Source organism: Impatiens glandulifera, chromosome 6 (assembly GCF_907164915.1).
Source record: "Impatiens glandulifera chromosome 6, dImpGla2.1, whole genome shotgun sequence".
Classification (NCBI taxonomy): Eukaryota; Viridiplantae; Streptophyta; class Magnoliopsida; order Ericales; family Balsaminaceae; genus Impatiens; species Impatiens glandulifera.
In genome coordinates, this window is record NC_061867.1 from 27,344,585 (window position 1) to 27,368,117 (window position 23,533).

The following is a 23,533-nucleotide window of genomic DNA, read 5'->3' on the forward strand; positions in this document are numbered from 1 at the left end:
ATATAAACTAATTCAAGTGAAGCATGCTTCACTGAAAAGTGTCTCTTCATAATTCTTACATGGCGCCTGGGCGAAGAATGTTTCGCTCGATACAGTATATCTCGTCATATAAACTAATTTAAGCGAAGCATGCTTCACTGAAAAGTGTCTCTTCATAATTTTTACATGGCGCTTGAGCGAAGAATGTTTTGCTCCATACATTATCTCTACTTTCCGTTAACGGTGTTTATGGTTTTGCATAGGAAAACATAAATGTAAAAATGAATGCTTCATTTCTGGTTGACATGAACTGATCAATAAGTTTTCATTAATTTGGTTATTGTTTTACATCAACCCCCCTACATACATTCTAGCTTGTAATGGTTTAAAATCAAATTTACATACAAATATATTTCAGGTTTCTCATGAAACTGGAATTCGAGAGTTGAGATGACAAAAGAATAGTGAACGGAGTATCGGCGTCCATGCTGAAACTTTCGTCCCATTGTTGAGGAGTTGAGAATTGAGTAGTTGTTGTTGTTGGCATTGCATTGCATTTGATGGCTGGAACGGTATAACAATTTAAAGGTTGTTAATAAATGAAGATTAATAACCCAATTATTATTAAAGTAGTTAAGCGATCACTTACATACCGGATTTATTGGTGATTCGCTTGTTTTATCTTGTTAATTTTCTTTTTCTAGAATTCTTCTCTAGTCCACCTTTCCTTCTCTTACTAGACTTTGTTGTCTTCTTAGTTTTCATTCCTTTTGATCGAACATGGGCACCCTCAGCAGAACCTGATACAACTGATAGAGTTTGCGCATTTATATCCTCTTGTAATTTTTTATCCACAAACTTACATTAGCTGTAATTAAATGCATGGACAAGCCACACAAATCTATGTATCTTATGTTTTGAAACTCACTCAAATCAACATTACTGTTGTCCACCGGTGGATTAGTTCCAAAATATCCATCTTTTGTTGTTCTTATTCACCTCTTTAATATCAACGCAGGAGGAATCTTCAACACGTCAATCGTCGTGAAAATCTTTAGAATGTGAGCACACAAAATCCCTTCAAATTCAAATTTACAGTAGCTACACTCGATATTATCATTATTCTTATGAACTGTAACTGTATGAGGGTATCTCCTAGTGTGGGGGTTAATTTAAATTTTCTATCGACATCCTCTAACATTTCTACACCACAATAATGCGACATAAACCATTGTTGTTCAAAGCACATAAATACCTCTAGAGTGTAAACATTGCATGCATCCTTTAAGATCAAAACTGGATAGTTCAGACTTGAATTGCTGGTAATTGATTTGAAATCAGCCTTCAACACATCATATCTTCTTTCGTCAATTAGTCTTTCAAAGTGTTTGAAACTTTCTAAGAACTTGTGTTTGTAGGAGCAATACATTTTCAACACACTGTTCATTCTCTCACTTCTCTTTGTTGTCGTCACATCAGCACAAAACATATGTCGTCCAAACACTAATGCCCACTTTCGCCTAATGTTAAACATACGTTTCAACCAGTCATTGTTTTCAAGCCCGTAGTTTATCAACATTTGATTTCAGGCTTCAAGAAACTCTACCTCTTCATCAAAATCATATATACATGAAGAAAAATCCTTTGAAAATTCTCCAAAATTATGAAACGTGGAGCTTAGATGTATGGCTGCATTTTGAAATTTGTGCCAAATACAGAGACGATGATTTGTTTTAGGCCATATAGACGCTAAGGCCTTAGACATGGCCGCATCTTAATCTGTAAGAATGGTTCTAGGTTTTTTCTCACGCATAGTTGTGGTGAAAGTCTCAAACAACCATTCAAAAGTCATAGCAAATTCATCGTATAATAAAGTTTCACCAAAAATAATAGATAGTTTGTGATGATTCACACCTACAAAAAGCGCAATTGGACAACCTTCCTTATTTTTCTTATAGGTCGTGTCGAAACTAACAACGTCTCCGAAGTATGAATAATCGGATTCGCATGTTGGAATCACACCAAAAAATATTCGTTATCAAATCGTCCACATCAAGTTGAAAAGCATTATAAAAACCTGGATCGTCCGATTGTTTTTTCTGCAAATACTCTAATACACCCCATGTATCCCCAAAATTACAGTCTCTAGTTCTTTTCTTTCGCAAGTAATTTTTATAATCATCAAGAAGAAAACCAAGATTTTCCCTGCCACTGATTTGTTTGTCCATTAGAGCATGGGATGTCTTTGGAGGGATTCCCACATGAGTTACAATCTCAATATATAAGCCCGCAGCTGCAGAAATATTCATATGGTATCTATATAGGTGAGTTTTCTTTGGACTTATAAGAGGATGACAATGCTCACTAATAAAAGTTACCACTTCAAACTTTCCATTTGTTTCCCTTTTTATCCTCAATTTCGTTTCACGGACGAACCTCATTAAAGAACGGCTACGTTTCACATAAACATCCCATTTGTCTTTTCCCCGTTCACCCTGTGCACTATAACAAAAAACTCTATCCAGTAAAAAATCATCTTTGTCAGCATGTTTTGAATTGCGCCTTATACCAAACCCTATTATTTTAGCGTATGCTAAATAGAATTCGTAGGCATCTTCTTCACTCTCAAATTCCCGACCTAAATGTGGAATCAAGTTGGCTGCAATGTCCTCCAAAAGTTGGCTGTTTTCATCGAAATTCAATTGACGTCGACAACTCGCAGATTCACTGGTCAATTATAGAACATGGAGAAAATAAATTTTGATCTCATCAAAATATAAAGATGCTTGTAAAATGAATTAAATATAAGTGAAGAGCGTTTCACTTCACTAGTATTTACAACAATCCTATAAGTGCTATAAGTGAAGAGTTCTTCACTTCACTAGTATTTACAGCAATCCTACAAGTGAAGTGATAAGTGAAGAGCGCTTCACTTCACTAGTATTTACAGTGCAATATAAGTGAAGAGCGCTTCACTTCACTAGTATTTACAGTGCAATATAAGTGAAGAGCGCTTCACTTCACTAGTATTTACAGCAATCCTATAAGTGAAGAGCGCTTCACTTCATTAGTATTTACAGCGCAATATAACTGAAGAGAGTTTCACTTCACTAGTATTTACAGCAATCCTATAAGTGAAGAGCGCTTCACTTCAATATGAATATAAACATCTTATAGTATTAGAGAAAAGAAACACAAAAGTATACCTCAAATCATGATTATCATTCTCGTTCATGTGGATTCCTTCCTGATAATTAACAAGAACAGAATCTTTCGAGTCAAGTATTCAAAAAAACAAACAAAACGTTATGAAAAAAACTTGAGAAGAAGATGACATTAAAAAACGTACCATTGCATATTATAATTTAGGGAAAATGGATTATTGTAGATATTAATCGTGAAGTATATTTCTGGCGAAGAAAAGTCGAAATACTGCTTCACTAGATAGAGAAACTCGTACAAAGCAGTCGGCATAACTGAATGGCAGCATTACATGAAAATAGGTGTTAGGTGGGGTGAGGTGACTTGATAAAAAAAATTGATTATAATAATTAAATGAATAACATAATTATAAATTAATATTAATCACTGTCAAGCTCTTGATCAGATAGCGAAGATTGCTTCACAATATTTGACAATTGAAAAACATGTATAGCGCTTCACATTTAATTGAGATTTGTAAATACTTTAGGTGCGTTGGTTGAATAGATGTCTACTATTAATCAAATTTATACTTTACATTACATGATTCTTTCATGTTCAAAGATTTCATATTTGGTAATTTTCATATTAAAAACTCATTCCATTGTTCATATATTAAATGAATATTGTTTAAAACTACAATACTAAGAACCAAAAAATGAAATCTGAAATCACGAATATAGAAAACAAATTTCATTATGAATGAAAATATTTAGTATTGTCAATAAAACAAATATAAGTAAACAAATGCTGTAAATCACAAGCAGCAATAGATTCAAGCAAGTTTGTGTGAGGAATACCATATTCATCCAAATATGCTGACAAATGATCCACTGCATCAAATATCCAAATGACTTCATTAACATCGTGCCTCGTCTCTTCGTATACTACTATAGTTTTGTCATCCTTGGGATCAACAAATGGATTCTCCATATCTTTAGTGGTACCTCCTCCAGCAATTACAAACCCCATCAGATCATGTTTGTAAGCGGGATGAAATCCCCTGCAAAAATAAAAATGTAACTGTCAAACAGTTTTGGCAGCTGAAAAAGAAACAAAACAATTTCAATTATCATGGAGAATAATGAAGATATAGAGGAGGAATCAGACCAAACTTACATTGTTCAAACACCGCATTCTTCCAGCTCTTGGACCGTCCACGGCCCCATAATTATCTTGTTGCACATCGTACGGTTCCTCATCAACGTAACATTTTGATTTCATTGATGATTTTATCCCTGTATAAAAGCAATTGGTATTTAGTTTCATATATGTGAAAATGAATATTGCGTTAAGAGTTAAGACTAACAGAGTCTCACAATCAATTGTCAGGACCCATCTCCCGTTCAATATTACCTTCAATACTTTGATAGTTCGACCACATCCACCATTAGCATCGGTGGAAGCTATGATGTGAGTTACATCGTCTCTCCACCTCATTGACACCGTGGCACCATAGGTGTCTGCATATTGCACCATCAACAGTTTTGTTAAAACAATAATATTATCTCTAACAAACATGGTCATTACAATGAAAACTTACCTAATATGAACAAAATGGATATAGGTTAAGAATAGTACTATATATTCACTTGTTAATTGATTTGGGCATAAAATACAGTCTTTGTCTACATTATTTTGGACGATTACATTGTTTGTTGCCTGCACATTAAAAAAACAGGCTTTGTTAATATCAAAAAACTAGGTTTTCGTGGAAATAATATACACAACCCTAACCCTATGTACATTTTCCTAAATACGAAGGATTTTCATTCAATGTGATATTTTCGGAGTAGGGTTTCCTAAATATGAACGAGATAACGACCTCATTGTGGGTACATAATCCTAGGGTTTAGTGGTTTCATAAATATAAAGAAAAGTTTACTATTTTGGTGTACGTACCATTGTCGAGACGTCAAGATCTTCTAGTTTGGTAGACGGGGAGTTGGATACGAATTGCCGTGAAAGGAGGCGGAAGCTTAAAGAGAGAGAGATGAATCTGGCGGATGTGTTTATAAAATAATCATATTATGGTTTATATATATTAAAGTTGTTAATACAATTGAAGTAAGCATCGCTAAGTAACTCTTGAGGCGGAGTATGTTTCACTGAAAAGCATCTCTTCATAATTTTTTTATTTTTTTTATTACTTTTTAATTAATTTATTTCACATACATGAATTAATAAATGTTTTTACATGACAGTTAAAAGGTATTTACATGGGTGTGCTTGTGGTTTTACATGAACGTATAGGCATATAATTAATTGAAATGAAGTACGCTTCGCTCGAAAAGCGTTTATTCATTCCATTTCACATGGCACTTGGGCGAAGTTCACTTCGCTCGAAAAGCGTTTATTCATTCATTTTTACATGGCACCTGGGTGAAGGAGTCTTCGCTCGAAAATATTCTATTCATTACGTTTAAATGGCGCCTGGGCGAAGGACGGTTCACTCGAAACCAGTATATTCATTCCTTCTTACATGGCGCTTGGGCAAAGTATGCTTCGCTCGATTCTTTAGACATATAAACTAATTGAAGCGGAGTATGTTTCACTGCAAAGCGTCTCTTCGTAAATAAAAATTTTAATTTTTTTTATATAAAAAAAGTAATTGAAGCGAAGTATGCTTCACTAAAAAGCGTCTATTCATAAATTTTTTATTTTTAATATAAAAATATTTTATTTTTGTTAATTTTTGTATTTCACATACATGAATAAATGTTTTTACATGATAGTTAAACGGTCTTTACATGGGTGTATTGGATGTTTTACATGAACGTCAGGGTATTAAAATTAATTGAAGCGAAGTATGCTTCGTTCTAAAAGCATTTCTTCATTCCTATCAACGGGGCGCCTAGGCGAAGTATGCTTCGCTCCTTACCGCCTCTCTTCATTCGGCTTTACATGTCGCCTTGAGCGAAGTGAGTTTCGCTCGAAATAATATATCTTCATTCCTTTTGACACGGAAGTTGGGGGAAGGGAGCTTCGCTCCATACGTTATCTAGACATTCCGTTAACGCCGTTTGGGATGAACCCGGAATGAAATCCGGGTTCCAGATTCTCTCTCCCTTCTCTTCAACTCAAATTTATTTATTAATATAATAATGCTCCTGCATTTTGATTGGTCCGCAACAGGGAAACACAGGAACCGGTAGCAGAAGATCCGGATTAAATTTTTAGTGCTTATAAAAACCAATTCAAAATTAGTTAGATTTGAATAATTTTACTTATTTATAAAATATTTATACATAAATAATATTTTATTTATATTTTTACCAGATTCATGCTAGTTAAACTAACGTTAATGAAGATAAAATACTTTCACCAAATCTATTTATATAATATAATATAATACAATATAATATAATATAATATAATATAATATAATATAATATAATATAATATAATATAATATAATATAATATAATATAATATAATATAATATAATATAATATATTTCACCCATTATTTAAATAAGTAATATAGTATAATAGAATTCATGAAAAAATATGGTTCTAACTTATCAATGAATAATTTTCAGATAGCCTTATTTTTCTACCAATCTACAGCTCTTGTGAGTTGCTTATGTATTTTCTCTAGATGGATTCTGAATTATGTTTACTGTAATGTTTTGTTCAATGTTGAAATGGGATAAATTGTGTGCAATTTGTGGATTTGTTATATATCGATTTTTCTATCATTCCTCTTTTGCAGTTTATGTAAGATTTGATCTGATTTAATTGCGTGTATTTCATTATGTCAATAATATTTTCTTTTATTGTTGTTTTGAAGAATATGTAAGAAAGATTTCGGGAAGAATACTATATTTATCCATGAAGTTGAGGCAATTTCCTAATCTTATCCACCACCTAAAAATCCGTTGTATGTATTCATGATCTTGTAAATTGTTTCATATTTTGCCATGTCATTGTGACACATCATTTTTTTTAACAGGTGGAGTCATATGAACTATTCTCCCTCTACGTCTTCTTCCATTTCCATTGACACCCAGGTCGATATATCTGTAGTTCAACCGCGGTTCAATCTGAGTAAATGAGCATGATGAAAGACAAAACGTCGAGAGTGATGCCGCCGACGAGAAGTTAATACGACATTAAATAGATGGAAATGTTGATTTGATTTGGGTTCTAAGATGAATAAGACGATGGCATATAGACTTTATATTAAATGAGAGGCGTATCCAAACGGGAGTTGAATCACTACTACTTTAGTGTAAAGAATTTCGTAGAACAATTTAAGGAGGAAGAAGTTTCGACTCTGGTTTCTCTCGTGGAAGCTGAAGATGAGATCAAAGAGTAAATCTCTGGACGTCAAAAAAAACCCATACCTTTTGAACAATCTCGAGATCCTCCATTTGTTTTTGTTTCGAATTGTATCTAAGTTACTGATGAGAAAAGTAAATGAGATAATTAGTTGAACTTTATCCTTAAATAATATTCTCACTTGACTGAACTAGAGGAGTAAATAAGAACGATCACGTAATAAAGAAATAATACAAGACAGCAGATTTTAACGTGGAAAACTCCTTCTCAATGAAGGATAAAAACCACGGGACCTTTCTCCGGTTAAAAAATTCTCCACTAAATAAACAATGTTTACACAATTACAAATTGCCACCAATGGCTCTGGACAACATAAATATGATCTAACTCAAATCAACAAACATTGAGAATAATAAGAGTTAGAGAAGAACAAACTAGGATTTGGTCCTGTCGGCAAATAACTAATTTCTGACCTAAAACACAGCCATTGTTGATCTCCCAAAATTGCTCTTTGTCCCACTTGAAACACCAACTTGTTGATATATATATCTAACAATGAGTAACTGCTGAAAACTGCCCACTACTTGATATGTGAATCATGTGGACTGCCCACTACTTGACATGTGAAGAAATGTGTAAAAATAACCTTAGTGGTTATTTAGAATATGGGCCAAAATATTTGGATTTTGCTGAGATGAATAAACCATATAAGCTCTTTTTTAACTTGCACACATAATTTTCTTTGTTTTGCACAATAAACCATTCAGGTTGCTCCATGTATATTTCTTCCTCCAAATCACCGTGAAGGAAAGTTGTCTTCACATCCATATGTTTCATCTCTAAGTCAAGACTAGCCACCAAGTCCATAACAATCTGAATTGAAGACATCTTGACTACCGGTGAGAATATCTCTTCAAAGTCAACACCATTCTTCTGACCAAAACTTTTAACGACTAATCTGGCTTTAAATATTCTCTCGGGTTTTATTTTGAATAACCAGTGATTTTTCAAAGCCTTTCTTCCTTTAGGAAGCTTAACCAACTCATAAGTATGATTGACAAGTAGTGATTGCATTTCATCATTCATAGCTGCAATCCATTCTGCTTTCTGATTACTCTCCATAGCTTCTCTATAACATTCAGGTTCATCATCATTTGTCAAAAGTACATACTCATTAGTTGAATAGTGGTTAGAAGGCCTTCGGTCTCTGGTGGATCGTCTAACTACATCTTCTGGTACCTGAACTTGGTCATTTGTTTCTTCACCTTCATGGTCATCATTCTGAACTTCATCCTATACCATATCTGAATGTTCAGGATCAACTGCAGTAGGCTCAATTACCGGATCCAAATCAATTAAGTCACCACTAGCTCGCGCATCTAACTTCTCTGTCTTGTTAAAGTCTTCAATGGTTTGATCTTCAACAAACACCACATCACGACTTCTAACAAGTTTCTTCTCAACTGGATCATAACACCGATAACCAAACTCATCTTGACCATAGTCAATAAAAATACATTGTCTTGTCTTGTCTTGTCTTGGTCTCAAGTTTAGATCTTTCATCTTTAGGCACATGAACAAAACATTTACAGCCAAATACTCGTAGGTGTTCATAGATGACATCTTTATCATGCCATACCCTATTAGGAACATCAGAATGCAAAGCAACAGCAGGGGTTAGATTAATAATATGTGCAGCACAATATAAAGCCTCACCCCAATAATGACTAGGTAGTTTAGCATCTGAAAGTAGACATCTGACTCTCTCCATTAAAGTTATGTTCATCCTTTCCGCCAAACCATTCAACTGAGGAGTCTTAGGAGGTGTCATCTGATGCTTGATACCTTGCTCTTTGCAATAAGAATCAAAAGGTCCACGATATTCTCCGCCTTTATCAGTTCGAATGCATTTCAGTTTCTTCCCAGTTTCTCTTTCAACGGCAACCTGAAATTCTTTAAACACATCAAAAACATGATCTTTAGACTTAAGAGCTCGGACCCAAAGTTTCCTCGAGTGGTCATCAATGAATGTCACAAAGTAAATTGCACCACTAAAAGACTTTACCCTTAATGGACCACAAACATTAGAGTGGACCAAGTCAAGAACTTCCTCCTTCCTCGAGGGCGGATGATGCTTAAAGGAGATTCTTCTCTCTTTTCCAGCCAAACAGTGAGCACACTTTTCTAATTTTCACCTTTTAAACTGAGAGTAAATTTTTATTTTCCAAACAATTAAGTCCCTTCTCACTAATGTGACTCAACCTTCTATGCCATAACTCTGAAGAGGTGCTACTCTCAACTGCATTAATGAGGTTAGTATGTATAGAAGCCTGCAACTAGTATAAGTTAGGAAACTTCTTCCCTTGTGCCACAACAAAGGAATCTTTGATCAATTTCCACTGACCATTAGAAAATTTGTTAGAATACCCATCATCATCAAGTCTGCCTACAGAGATCAGGTGAAATCGAATATCTGGTACATGTCTCACATCCTTGAGCACTAACTTCGTACCATTGCCAGTTTCTAAGCAAACAGTTCCGGTGCCGACTACTTTTGACAAACCATCATTACCCATCTTTAAAACTCCAAAATCACCTGGAGTGTAAGAGGTGAAGAACTCCCTCATTGGTGTAACATTAAAAGCAGCACCACTATCAACAATCCAACTGGTCTCATCACAAACAAGATTGATGCTTTCTTCATGATATACAGTAACCAAATCATCTGATATTGCAGTAGCAACATGATCATCTTTCACATCATTTCCCTTTTTCTCTCTTCCACTTAAAACATTATTTCTTTATATGTCCATTTTGCCACAGTAGTTGCACTCAAAGTTGTTATATCTGCCCTTTGACTTGCTTTTGCTTTTGCTCTTGCCTCTGTTGTGAATTTGGTACTTGTTGTTACTTCTCCCCCTATTTTCAGCAACAAGAATCTCTGGCCTGGTCAATGTCCCTTGAGTTTTCTGTCTCACTTCTTCATTAAAAACACCACTCTTCACCATCTGCATTGACACTACACCCTTAGGAGCTGAGTTTGTCAAAGTCACACGAAAAGTCTCCCATGAATCTGGAAGGGTATTAAGTAACCACAAAGCAAGAACCTCGTCATCAAACTTTACATCCATGCTAGACAACTGATAAAAACACCCTTGAAAATCATTCAAGTGATCTGATATAGAGCTCCCTTATTTGTACCTCAAATTCATAGCTTGTTTGAGCAAGAACATCTTGTTGTTTCCGGTCTTTGATACATACAGAATCTCAAGTTTTTCCCACAAAGTACATGCATTAACATCATCGGCAATGTGATTCAATACATTGTCTTCTACCCATTGTCGGATGATACCACAAACTTTTTCGTGCTCAAATTTCCAGTCTTCATCAGTTTTAGCCTCTGGCCTTTGTGTACCAAAAATTGGCAAGTGCAATTTCTTTATGAATAGAAGATCTTTCATCTTCCCTTTCCATTTGTACCATTCAAGAGTATCATTCTACTCTTATTTGCCTCCATTGTTCAATCAATCAAACACCTGACAAACCTTGCTCTCATACCAATTAATGAGAAAAGTAAATGGGATAACTGATTGAACTTTATCCCTAAATAATATTCTCACTTGACTGAACTAGATGAACAAATAAGAACGATCACGTAATAAAGAAATGATACAAGACAGAAGATTTTAACGTGGAAAACTCCTTCACAATGAAGGATAAAAACCACGGGACCTTTCTCCGATCCAAAAATTCTCTACTAAATAAACAATGTTTACACAATCACAAATTGCCACCAATGGCTCTGGACAACATAAATATGATCTAACTCAAATCAACAAACATTGAGAATAATAAGAGTGAGAGAAGAACAAACTAGGATTTGGTCCTATCGGCAAACAACCAATTTCTGACCTAAAACACAGCCACTGTTGATCTCCCAAAACTGCTCTCTGTCCCACTTGAAACACCCAACTTGTTGATATATATCTAACAATGAGTAACTGCTGAAAACTGCCCACTACTTGATATGTGAATCATGTGTACTGCCCACTACTTGACATGTGAAGAAATGTGTTAAAATAACCTTAGTGGCTATTTAGATTGTGGGCCAAAATATTTGGGTTTTACCACATAGGAAAGGACCCAACTGCCCAACAGTTACTTGTACCTCCCTCTGAGGCTCTTGAATCATTTCAATTTTAGACGGGAGATTTGCTTATTTTATGGAGAAATAAACATTCATAAGCTTCATGAAATCGGGATCTGGGTTAGGATAGCACGAAATCGCCGAACGCCGACTAAAGAAAGCGACTGTGTGCATTCTGTGTACTTGATGAATCCCGCAACGAACATGTGGAGAGTCGAAGGCCAGATGTCAAAAATTTAACATCGTTAATGTTTTTATTCCGTTTGGATAAATACAACACAATTTACAAGATCATGGATATAACCAACAGATTTTTAGGTGATGATAAAATTAGGAAATTGCTTCAATTTCATGGTTAAATATAGTATTCTTCCCGAAAGATTTCTATGGCTTTTGATAGCTAGAAGTACCTCACATTCTTTCTCTCTTGAAGCTGTGAAAAAAAAGGTCAAATTTGGCCAATGAGGTGACGATTTATTTCTTGAGTCATTTTCTTCTTTTTAGAATTTAGAAAAATGTTAGCTTCCAGTGTTTGATACAAGATTTATAATAGGGATTAGAATATAATAATTAGTTCAATTGAATAATACACTTTCATTATGTGAATGTCACGGCTAAGTGAAAATTAAAATATTTAATCTTTTCAAGTTATAGGTTACATTCTTGTGCAGATAATGTTGTTTATATATTGAAGGGAATATTTGGGTAGAAGTTTGAGTTTAAGTCGCCAAAAAGTGGAATGTACAAAAAAAAAAAAATCATAATCCTTATTCGACTCTCGAGACCGTCTCCTTCCACACACATGTTGGCCACATACCGAACGAACATAACCTTGTCAAAGCTTGAAAACAATATTTTGTAAGCCCGACAAAATTGTCTTCTTTTTTATTTCAGCTGATTATGCAGTAATGGTTAATTCTATCTTTTATAAAGTTTACTCTAGTATTTAATATACAAATTTGTCTTTTAATTTAATTTTTTTTAAATCATTAAAACTTGTAATATGTTAGTTAATGTTTAATGTAGAAGCAACCATAGTGTAGTCATACTAAGAAATAAACAATGGGATGCAAATGTTCTATATATCGGGAAAACAAGAGAAAATATACCATCAATTCCTAAGTTAAGCTAGGGATGATAGTTGTAAGCATTAGAGGAGCACACTGAAATATCTCATATATGATTTCATGATAAAATTCTCTGAGCTGATTTCCTGCACCTTCTCTACCCATTATGCAATCCATTAGAAAACCACAAGGCCCAAGCTCTTCCCTGCATATTTGGATGACAGTTGTAACAAACCGAAATGAAGTAAAGGTTGAACCCTACAAAAAGAAAACTAAAAGATATGACACTTGATTTGATAAAAGGAGTACAGTAAACAACATTCAATTCAAAAACTTGATTGTTGACAATCATGTCTAGTTAAAACCCAATTAATAAAACTATACTTGAAAATTATAGACAGAATACATATATGCATATCAGCATACTTAAGACATATCACACTCTCTTCATTATTATATTTATTCACTATTTTCTCAAGGATCAAACATTACTCATCATATCTAATAGAGTTTAAAGATGGTGAAATTAAGATAATGCCTTACTCTCAAGCACATTAACTCATTTGTTTAGAAAACCGTTTCTAAAAAGATGGGAACGAAATATATAAGCATCATTATAGAAAGGGTTCCTATAAAATCGTTTGTGTTCAGTTTTTGTGATCACTAACAACTTTCAAATTGTTTAACAACTTTGTATCTACATGACATGTAGATTATTATATTACTATATTCCTCAATTTGGAGGGCTACATCCGTAGGGCTTCGATGGAAGTGCTTCGGTGGGAGAATTTCGGTTAGAGGCTAATAGGAAGAAACAAAGTGTGTGGTCGTGTTAGAATACTGTTATCAATACCCATTTAGTAAGGACGGGTAAAACTATGATAGGCGAGTAGGCATTAAATAGGTGTTAAGGACGAATTTAGCTTGATCGAGATTAAATGGATTTTAAGAACTAAATTTAGAACGGTCATTTTTTTTGTAATGAAATGTCCAATTTTTATTAGTGTATATATAATTTTAAAAATAAATAATTAAAAAAAATTATTTATAAAATAATTTAAGAGAGAAATTACTACAAACTTTTTTTATAATAATAAAAAGTTAAAATAAATTAATTAATACAAAATTGAAGAAAGAAAAATTGTTAAGTGACATTTTATAAGATGTTATGTATAGTCGCACTAATACTTTTTTTTTTTGGAAATAGTTTAACGAAATTTCATAAAAATACTTAAATCAAAATTAGACAAACTCTATCTTTAATTAAAATATTCAAACAACCCTAGAGTATCTGATTAGAAATAAACAAAAAAACAGAAATTACAGACAATTAAAGCATATCAATCATTCTATTTAACATTCTTATTTAATATAGCTAATATCATTTTCGCTACTTTCAGATCCCAATCTGCTGCTCTCGCAACCCATCTACTTTTTCTAATCACTTGTTTGGCTCTATGCTTCTTTATTAGTGATTGAATTGTTGCATTTGATGATGACTATTTGTGAGCATTGACTTCATTCCCTTTGATCAAATTTTTGCTTTAGAGGAGTCAGCACTAATCTGATAAAAAGAATTATGTTTCAGTATTTTAGGAATTTCATATTTACATTCACAATCTTTTGCTTCATTTTTGTCTAACTTGCATCGGTCTATTTTCAAAGTTTACTCTTCACTATCATTCACTTCATTATTATCACTTCCTTCCTCTGACTCTTCATCTTCTTCTTTCTCTAATTTTCCATCTTTAATTTTATTTGATTCTTCATCATTCCATTCATCTGCATCTGCATCTTTAGCTTCCTCATTTTGATTGTCTGATTCTTCAGTTTTAGCTTCCTCATTTTGCTCATGAAGTTTTAGTTTTTCCTTCTGTTATTCAATTGTTTTTGCACATTTATTACTCAAATATTCAAAAGTATTGCAGAACGTACATTTGTTTGGTCTCCATTCATACGTAATATCCATGTTTGTGGGTTTGCCTCTTCTATCAACTATTGTCATCTTTGCTGGTAAAGTGCTTCTAGGATGCACTTTAATGTTTATCTTAGCATATGTGATGTGTTCGCTTTCCTCCGTTATTGGGTCAATATATAATAGTTTTCCCAAGAGACTAGCGAAATGGCTAAGTGCTTATGCATTATACATGTGAGCTGGAATGTTCCTTAGTTTGAACCAATTTTGAGTTGTTTCTTTCGGATTGCTGAGTAGGTTCATACATTCGGACCATTTTTCCAGTTTCATATAGTTTGACCCAACATATGTGTGTCCCAGCTTCAGAATATTTTCCAGATTTGTTCTCTGCTTGAATTTCAAGAAATAAAGATCATGGATATTTGCTGATACATTTTCCAGTCCCATATGCTTTCATTGTTTTAGAAAAATATCTTTAGTGACTGGGAAAATACACGATTTATACCTATGTAGTTCCCAACAACTACATTTTCTCATTCCTTAATTCATTTTTTTCCACTTTAACAGGAAATTTAAACTCAAAAGGGATTTAAGAATCTCAACTTTTGGTTTAAAATCTCTAATGTATGTTTTGCCTTTATATTTCTCCCCGTCTTCATATTTCTGTCCTGAATTTATCTTCCAAACTTCATTAACTTTCCAACTGAAATTAATTCTGATAGTATAGGTCTTGGTTTTTGGGCACTTCATAAGCTCCCTCATTGTTTATCACTTTGATGGAAAAATGAATTATTCAAAACAGAACACTTTCTCGATTAATTGAGTATAAGAGATTAGTAAAACAGAATGAAATTGAAACAACAATGCAAGACAAGTTTTGGCTTGAAAAAACTTCTCTTCAAATCGAGAGTAAAACCACGGGACCTGAACAGGCTACTTAACAATCTATTATCATCAACAATGTTATAAGTAAGGTTTACTCTAGATATAACCAAACTACAGTCTAATCAATTGCATCAATATCACACAACAATTTTGACAATAACAACTAAGAACGGAAAGTAGTAAGATCAATCAACCATACCAATTTTATAATTCGTGTTTTCTGTTGAACTGATTTAGAAGCCTCAGAATACAGATCTTCACTCTTCATAATGTAGTTCAAAAAATTACCAACAAATTCTTAACGTTTGAAATCAATCAAATGGTACAAACTCTGACAAACGAAAATCTTCTTCAACTACTACATCAAACTCATGAATTAGTTTTATGTTAGCTCTTTCTCTTGTTTTCAAAACTCAAATAACCTAGGTAAAATATTAATATCACCCTCAAGGACTAATTAAATAAAGCAAATATTGAATTGGGTCTTTCCAACCAAGAGGACAAAAATCCTATAAATTATATAGTAATTGGTGTGCAATGTCTTCAAATTAGTTCATTCCACCACCCAATAAATTATAAAAATAAGAAATTTTCATCATTTTTATTGGAAAGTGGGGTCAATACACATAATAATATATTAATGAGCCAAGTCGTCCAACCACAAGTTACAAAATCAACCATACAATGACAAATATAAATATAAATGTATAAAATACAAAATTAAATCTCTTAAATAAACTAGAACTTGCCAAGGACTGATATAATAATAATCATATCAGAGAGCAAAAGGGTTCAACAGGGTTAGATTCTTCAAGCATGGAAGCTGCCTGAAAGCAATCCATTGCATCAGACAATCTACCATCATCTCTATGAACCAAACCCAAGTAATACCAAGCCATTCGATTAGTCGGCTCAATCCTTAATGCATCTGATAGTAAACTTCTTGCTACTGGTCGACCATTTGGGCCAATTTTTGCCATTATTGAACCAATCAAAATTTTACAAGGGACGTAATCAGAATCTAGTAAAAGAGCAGTAACGTAAGAAGCTAAAGCGTTGCGTCCATCACCTTGCCCTTCGTAAATAAGACCTGATAAAAAAATATTTTTCAAAGTTAGAATATATTTCTTTAAATTCATTTTCACACATTTTTTTTTTATAGATGTGGTTTATAATTTTACTTACCTTCAGTATGAAGTGTATCTGCAGAGTACTCTATTAGGTCTCTAGCTTTATCCAAGCATATCTCAGCATCTTTCCAATGTGAAAGACTTGAGTATAAGTTAGCAAGCCCATGCCAAACTTGAAACTCATTCACCTTGTCGTCCTCTGCCTAATATTGGTGTGGTTTAAGCAGATAATATTGGTAATCCTAATATGATCTTCAAAGTTGAAAGAAAGAAAGAATTACCAACCTGGAGTGAAGTTCGTAGAGGACCAAAAGTTTTCTTCTGAGCTTGAGCCAAAGCAAGGAGATACTTATAAGTTTCAACTGCGTCTGTGTGTAATGATCGTGTAAGTTTCAACTTAGCTTTCATCTTAAGCAACGGTCCTTGTTCCCATTTAGCAGTTTCATCTAAAGCAGCGTCAATCACTACTTCGGCCTCCGAAAACCTTTGTTCAGCAGACAAAACTAGTGCAAGCAATCTCCATCCTCTCAATAAAGCACCGCCTGTAACATCAATATACTTGTTCGCGTAGATCATGGCAGCATCCAGATTCCTATGCTTGGCGTATTGAACTCCCAATTCAAATATCAGATCCGAGTTATTCCGTTCCATACTGATGGCGCTATCCAGAGATTTCAACGCCTCCGATTGAAGACGAGATCTCTCGTAATCCGAGGATGAAACCTTGGCTTGTTCTCCGTAACAAAGCCCCAATAACCGAAGACAAACACCATGCATATGTTTATTTATCCCGTAAGCATTTGTTATCGCTCTCCGAGCATATTGAACGCCTTCAGCCGCCACACACTGATCCTCGCTGCAAATCTTGGCGGCCAGTAATAGAGAGGTGAAATCATCTGGTTTCTCATTTTCCAAAAGTGTCTTCCTCAATAAATTCAACGCAACCTTATCTCCTCCTCCTCCACTGTAACAGAGTGCCATCGCTTTCCAACGATCATTTCGAGGTAAGATTCCTGGCATAACCTCCTCTAATAGTTTTGCTAAAACACAAGTCTGTCCGCATAAAGATAGAGCTAGAGTAAGATGTTCTAGAACTGATGGATCCCATTTAACCTTCCCTTGCGAAACTTTCTTCATGACAATCATTAGCACAAGTATTGCCTCTTCTAGATTGTTTTTAGGAACATACTGACCTTCAATTGGAACACTCAAACTCGGTGGTGTCACATCCATTCCACTATATAGTAAAAAAACTGCAAACGATTTCTGAATTCTTGCACAACAGTCATTGTCTAGGTTCCATTGAGTAAGAAGAGCAGATCTATAAGCTGCCAATGTTCCTTGAAAACAACCAATCTGCCTCATTAGCTCTGGAAGAAGCTCTACAGCTCGACTAACTGTTTCTTGCAACCTAGTATCTACCATTACTTCAGGTATTCCATTACTAAATATCTTCTCTACACCATCGAGTACCTTTTTACACTCTTGAGCAGCCTCTGCAAAACCAAAACCAATTCTTAAAAGTCATGATAGGATTGGTTTCATATAGTAAATTAGGAATTAATTGAAAGAAAAAAAATACCAGTTAGTTTTCCGAGCTTTTGAAGAGACTTTGCTTTTAAAAAAACACCCTCAAGAACAAGGCTAGCAGCATGGTGGGGAATATTCACCATGGATTCGGTCCTAGACCTGCCCTTCTTAGCCGCTTGCTTTTCGACAATCGGTTGTAGCTTCTCAATAGTAGTTTGTAAATCAATCCCATCAAATATTCGTATTGCAGCTTCAACATTCCCTCTTTGATATTCTAGTCTTCCAAGAAGTGCTCGAGCTTCCTGTATTAGTTTTCCACGTAAGATCATTCTTCACAAAACAATATATTTTTTTTATTAGGGAACAACCGTCTCCTAAGGATTGAAAAAAAAAAAATTTATTCTTATTTTTGTTATCTAGTAGTTATATTTTATGTTTTCATTGGCGGTCGCTTATCCTGGGACGAGACCTTTGAACAACAAACAAACAAACAAACCTCAAGGTTAAGAGATAATCCCTCTTGTAGTGAAGACTCTGCTTCTTGAATATTTCCTTCATCAAGTTTTGCTTCAACTTCAGGTGTTGCAATGCAAAGACCATTAGCACGAATTTCTCTAACTCCTGCTCCATCACCTTGCTCATTTGTTTCTGATTCGTTTCCTGTCATTCGTAAATTTCAACTTTTTTTTCCGTTTCCACCGCAGGATAACTCAGATCATTTCAACCAAGGATTTCTGAAAACCTTGCACATGAGATTGTTATTCTTATCCCGAATAAATGTGAACCCCCTTTCTACGCTAGAAATATGGGTAAATCGAATTCAATCGGTAGACAATGCAGGCAGATCCCAAGTGAAATGGAGAGAATTACCAGCTGTAAAGGATATTTGATTGATTCATCTTGCACTATATTGATCTGGGATTTTGAAAGTAGGATTGAAATGAAGGATATGTTTATAAATGCTTATAAATTCGACATTACCAGATTAGTAGTGAAAGGAAAGCCCATGACGGCGTTTGAGAAAACCTCCTATGATGACAACTAATCAGCGGCAACAACAAAAGTTAGTTAAAAAAATATTCCCAACCAAATAGAGAGAGAAAGGTGAAAATAGTAAACTAAAGACATTTTGAGCAATTTTAGTGGCGATAATTAATGTTCAACACCCACCAAAATGAAATAGTTAATACCTAACTAATGTCTTTCTATATATTTTGTACGCATCTATTTGTTTCTCTTTCTTACCTCTCGAATATAACCTCTCAAGAAGGTAAAATAATAAAAAAAAATTAAATATTACAGTTTTGTTCTCCATGAGAGGGCATGTCATGGAGAATTCTAGTAAGAGAGGATCTCAGTTGTTTTAATACTTATTTATCTTCTTCCTTTAAATTCTCTTTTTTTAAAACTCAATCATCAATTATTTACTTTTTTTAGTTGATGGTTTAAGTTGTATTTATCTTGAATCATGTCATTCATTAAAATATTTATCTCCTAGTGGTCAAATTTAAAATGGAGTGAATAATAAAAAATGATATATATTGTGGAGAATAAAAAAAATAAAAAATTTATATTTAATTTTTTCAATTTATTTATATATTTTTTCAATTATAAAAATGTATATATTCTTTTAAAATTATAAAAATATGTGTATATATATACATATATTAATAAATAAAATTATATATATAATAAACAATTTATATATATGTAACAATATATATATATATATAATTAAAAAAATAATATATTAATAATTATAAAAAAAGTTATTTATAATAATTTAATAATAAATAATATAAGATAGAGAAATTACTAAATACATATTTATTTTTTAATAATAAAATATTGAAAAAAAATATATATATTAAATGTGTGTTTTTTTATATTGACATGTATAATAAAAAAAATTAAAGATAGCGAAATTGCTGTGCTAATTTATTTGTAAAATAACATTTACAATGACAGCTAATTCATTATCTCATTTTGCTGTAAATCTTTATCACTAAATTTTTAGCTTAACAAATAATTACTAAAATTCATTATTTATTTTTTCTTTATAATGCATATTTTATATAATTGTAAATTTTTTTTTAAATAAAACTCTTAATTCTTTGTCATTTATCATTCAAGAATGATATGTTTCCTCTCTTGTCCATCCTATATACCTTGTTTGTTTTCTAAATTCATCCCATAATTTTGTAACACTACAATTTGCTATTTATTAGTTTTCTTTATAAATCATCCCAAAGCAATATGCATAATATAATTTTACTTTATCACCACCAAGGTAGCCTAGTGATAAGAGTCGACTTAAAAAATTAAAAAAGTTATTGGTTCGATTCAATCTAAAAACAGTTTTGAGTTTAAGCGGGATGACTATGGTTGTGTGGTGTAATGCTAATTCTCCTTAAATTTTCAAAAAGTTATTTTTTAATGATCTTTTATTTATTAATATATATATATATAATCGGTTTATTTTTTTTAAAGAATCTGGTTATACAACAATTTTTTTCTTAAATACATATAACACATTTTTTAAACGACAAATATTATTAGACTTAATTGTTATTTTAGATTGAAATTTAAATATAATTTTTTATCAAATAAGGCTCGAACTTTGAATTATATCTTAAGAATTCCAAACTAATGTTGTTTTTCTAAGTGTAGTGGTTCTTCCTCCATGCCGCCTATTGTTAGGGGTGTAATAGAGTAGGATAGGGGACTTAAGAGGCGGTGGTTTACCCTGCGGCTGGTTCGAATCTGCTTGTCTTTTAACTTATAAACTTAGCCGATACAAAGCTATAAGATAGCACCTAATTTTTCATTATAATTTTAGTTATTTAAGACTTTTTCTAAACGGAGATTTGTCTTCTTAATTTAACTTAGTAGTTTTCTTTTATCAATTAATTTATCACATTTATAAAAAAAAAAAAATTATTTTGTCTCTTCAAATTTTTTTTTATTCTCGTATATCAAATAATTTTTAATACATTCAAGCTATATTTGACAATTTGAAATATATATATCTCAAAAAAATATTTAATTTAAAACATATTAAATCCAAATTGGTAGACTCTACTCAATGTTACGTCGTTTCGAAGTTTTATAAAAAAAATAAATACTTAATATTATCTCTCTTTGATTTTTTTTCAAAATTTTCCACTTTTAACAAATTAAAATACATAAATTTTGAAAAAAAAAATACGTTAAAAATCTATAAGTATCATTTTATTTACAAACGTAACAAATTATTAAAAAAATAAAAATTAATACGTTATAATAAAAAACCGAATGTTTTGTCCATTGAGAAGACACTGGTGAAAAAATGGTCAAAACCGAGAGTAAAAACTCTCGGTAATGACTCTATATCTCTCGGTATAGACCCAATACCGAAAGTTTGGGTGACTCTCGCCACTCCTCGGTATTGACACTTTCGGTAAATATAATTGGGTGTTTACCGAGAGACATCGTAGATTTTTCGGTTTAGATACCCGAGAGAAGTATTTCGACTATTAAACATAATTTCGCCTACACTAGATTATTAGTTTAATTTTTAATAACAGGGTTATTTGAAATCGATTTTTAATCCCTTTTTCGCGTTTTACTTTACCAAAAAATTCACAAAAAAATATTTCTAGAATCATAATGAAAATTATGTCCATATTTTATTATTTTTGAGTATTTTTGGAAAATTTGAGATATTTATTTAATTATTTTTAAGCCATAAATTACACATAATTTATGATTAAATTCCAATTAAATAATTTTAACTCATTATTGGGTTTAATTTGGGTAAAAAATACAATATTTTAAACTTAATTTATTTTTGGAATTTTGAATAATTTTCTTAATTATGGTTTAATTATCACAATAATTAACTCTTAATTTGGTATTAATCCTTTTTTAATTATTTTGAATTTAAAAATTCAAATATTATTTTAATATTATTAAAAATAATAATATTTTTTTTATAAAATAGGGTAGGTCAAATTTGCATTCTTATCCTAGAATTTTTATTTTGTAGGTTTGAATATTTGATATCTTTCTAATAATTCTAAATGATATGAATCTATTACCATTTGAAAATGAGAGTATTTTAATTAATCAGAAAGGAGTTTAGGCTTGTTGTTTTGAAGTTCGACACACGAAATAATTTCAGTTCAAATGTTTAAAACTATTTTTGTGATTTCTTACGTTCCATGTTAGTGTTATGTAAGAATTAGTATTAGGAAGTCTGACTCTTTCTTTCCTTGGTATGGTATGGTAGTGTCAAATGATACAAGGATTGATCTGGGATTAAAAGAAATAATAGAGGAGGCCTTCAGTTTGTTTCGGCATCTAACTGAAATACTAGATATTTGGCTGCAAAATCTTAGCCGTAGCCCGTAGTAAAAAAAGAAGAGAAAAAAAAAAAAAAAACGAGCCCAAAGAATCGAACGGGACTCCTTGCCTCGCGCCAGTTTGCTACAGCACTTCTGTCCACTACATTTTGCGTTTTTTGTTAAATATATAGTTCGTCTAGCATATGACCCTTTACACATTGTCCAAAATGTAAAAAATATAATAAAGGCAACTCCTGGATTCTTCTTCACAGTTCGTCATTTAGCCTCCAAAACCAACTAGACCAAGCCCCTTTTTACTCTCATACTTGCTACTCACCCTCATGCTTAGTCTGTCCATGACCTAAACTGACCCGCTGCCCAAACCGTCCGCCACCTCAGCAGCCACCTGGCCTTAGGGCCAGTTTGGTTTACATTTGCTGTTATTTTTGTTTTGTCTTCATTTAAATGCTTTAATTCTAAAAAATAAAAATATAAATATAAAACACCAGAAAATATTATTTTCAACAAAAACACAATAAAACATTTTTTTGGGACCCGTTTGGTTCACCTCTTTATTTTATTGACTTATATTTATTACTTAAATATTAAAAATCCAAAAAAAAATATAAAAACACACACAAAAAAAATATTGTTTTGAACAAAAACACAAAAAATTATATTTTTTAAAGATTTGTTTGATTCCTTCCTTTATTTTCTTTTCTTTTTATTTATGTTAAAAAAATTTCAAAAGAAATTTATAAAGCATAAAAATCATTTCTAATAAAAACAAAAAATATATATATAAATAATAGACTTGAATAAGAGTGTGTTTGAATTTTATTTTTTTTCAAAAACTAACAATTTACTTTTTTTAGATACATTTGTTTCTCAAGACTTTGCTACTCGTCTAAAGGTAGTAATAAATTTTTTATTTATTTTTAAATTTAGGATCCATGACATAGACGCACACTTTAGAACACAATGATACAAAATTATAGATATGCTCATGTTTGAATAAATAAATAATGTGTAGAATAATATTTTTTTAAATGACCAAAAGTTTAAAATAAA

General features: G+C 32.4%; 1 protein-coding gene across 1 annotated transcript; it reads right to left on the minus strand.

The window, feature by feature from the left end:
• Positions 1 to 16,194: 16,194 nt before the first annotated feature.
• On the minus strand, positions 16,195 to 19,254 carry LOC124942749 (protein NPG1-like). The gene is made up of 5 exons (XM_047483305.1): positions 18,634 to 19,254; positions 18,190 to 18,439; positions 16,893 to 18,103; positions 16,663 to 16,810; positions 16,195 to 16,567 (listed from the first exon to the last, which is right to left on the minus strand). The coding sequence occupies exons 1-5, from the start codon at positions 18,802 to 18,804 to the stop codon at positions 16,248 to 16,250; spliced, it is 2,100 nt and encodes a 699-aa protein (XP_047339261.1). The 5' UTR covers positions 18,805 to 19,254; the 3' UTR covers positions 16,195 to 16,247.
• Between the last annotated feature and the right edge of the window lie 4,279 nt (positions 19,255 to 23,533).

Bases quoted from the DNA above. Each gene is read 5' to 3' on its own strand.
- LOC124942749 (XM_047483305.1), bottom strand. From the start codon at position 18,804: ATGACAGGAAACGAATCAGAAACAAATGAGCAAGGTGATGGAGCAGGA. The intron at 18,440-18,633 runs GTTTGTTTGTTT...AAACTAATACAG, and splicing joins GATTATCTCTTAACCTTGAG to GAAGCTCGAGCACTTCTTGG. The intron at 16,811-16,892 runs GTTGGTAATTCT...CACCAATATTAG, and splicing joins CTCTACGAACTTCACTCCAG to GCAGAGGACGACAAGGTGAA.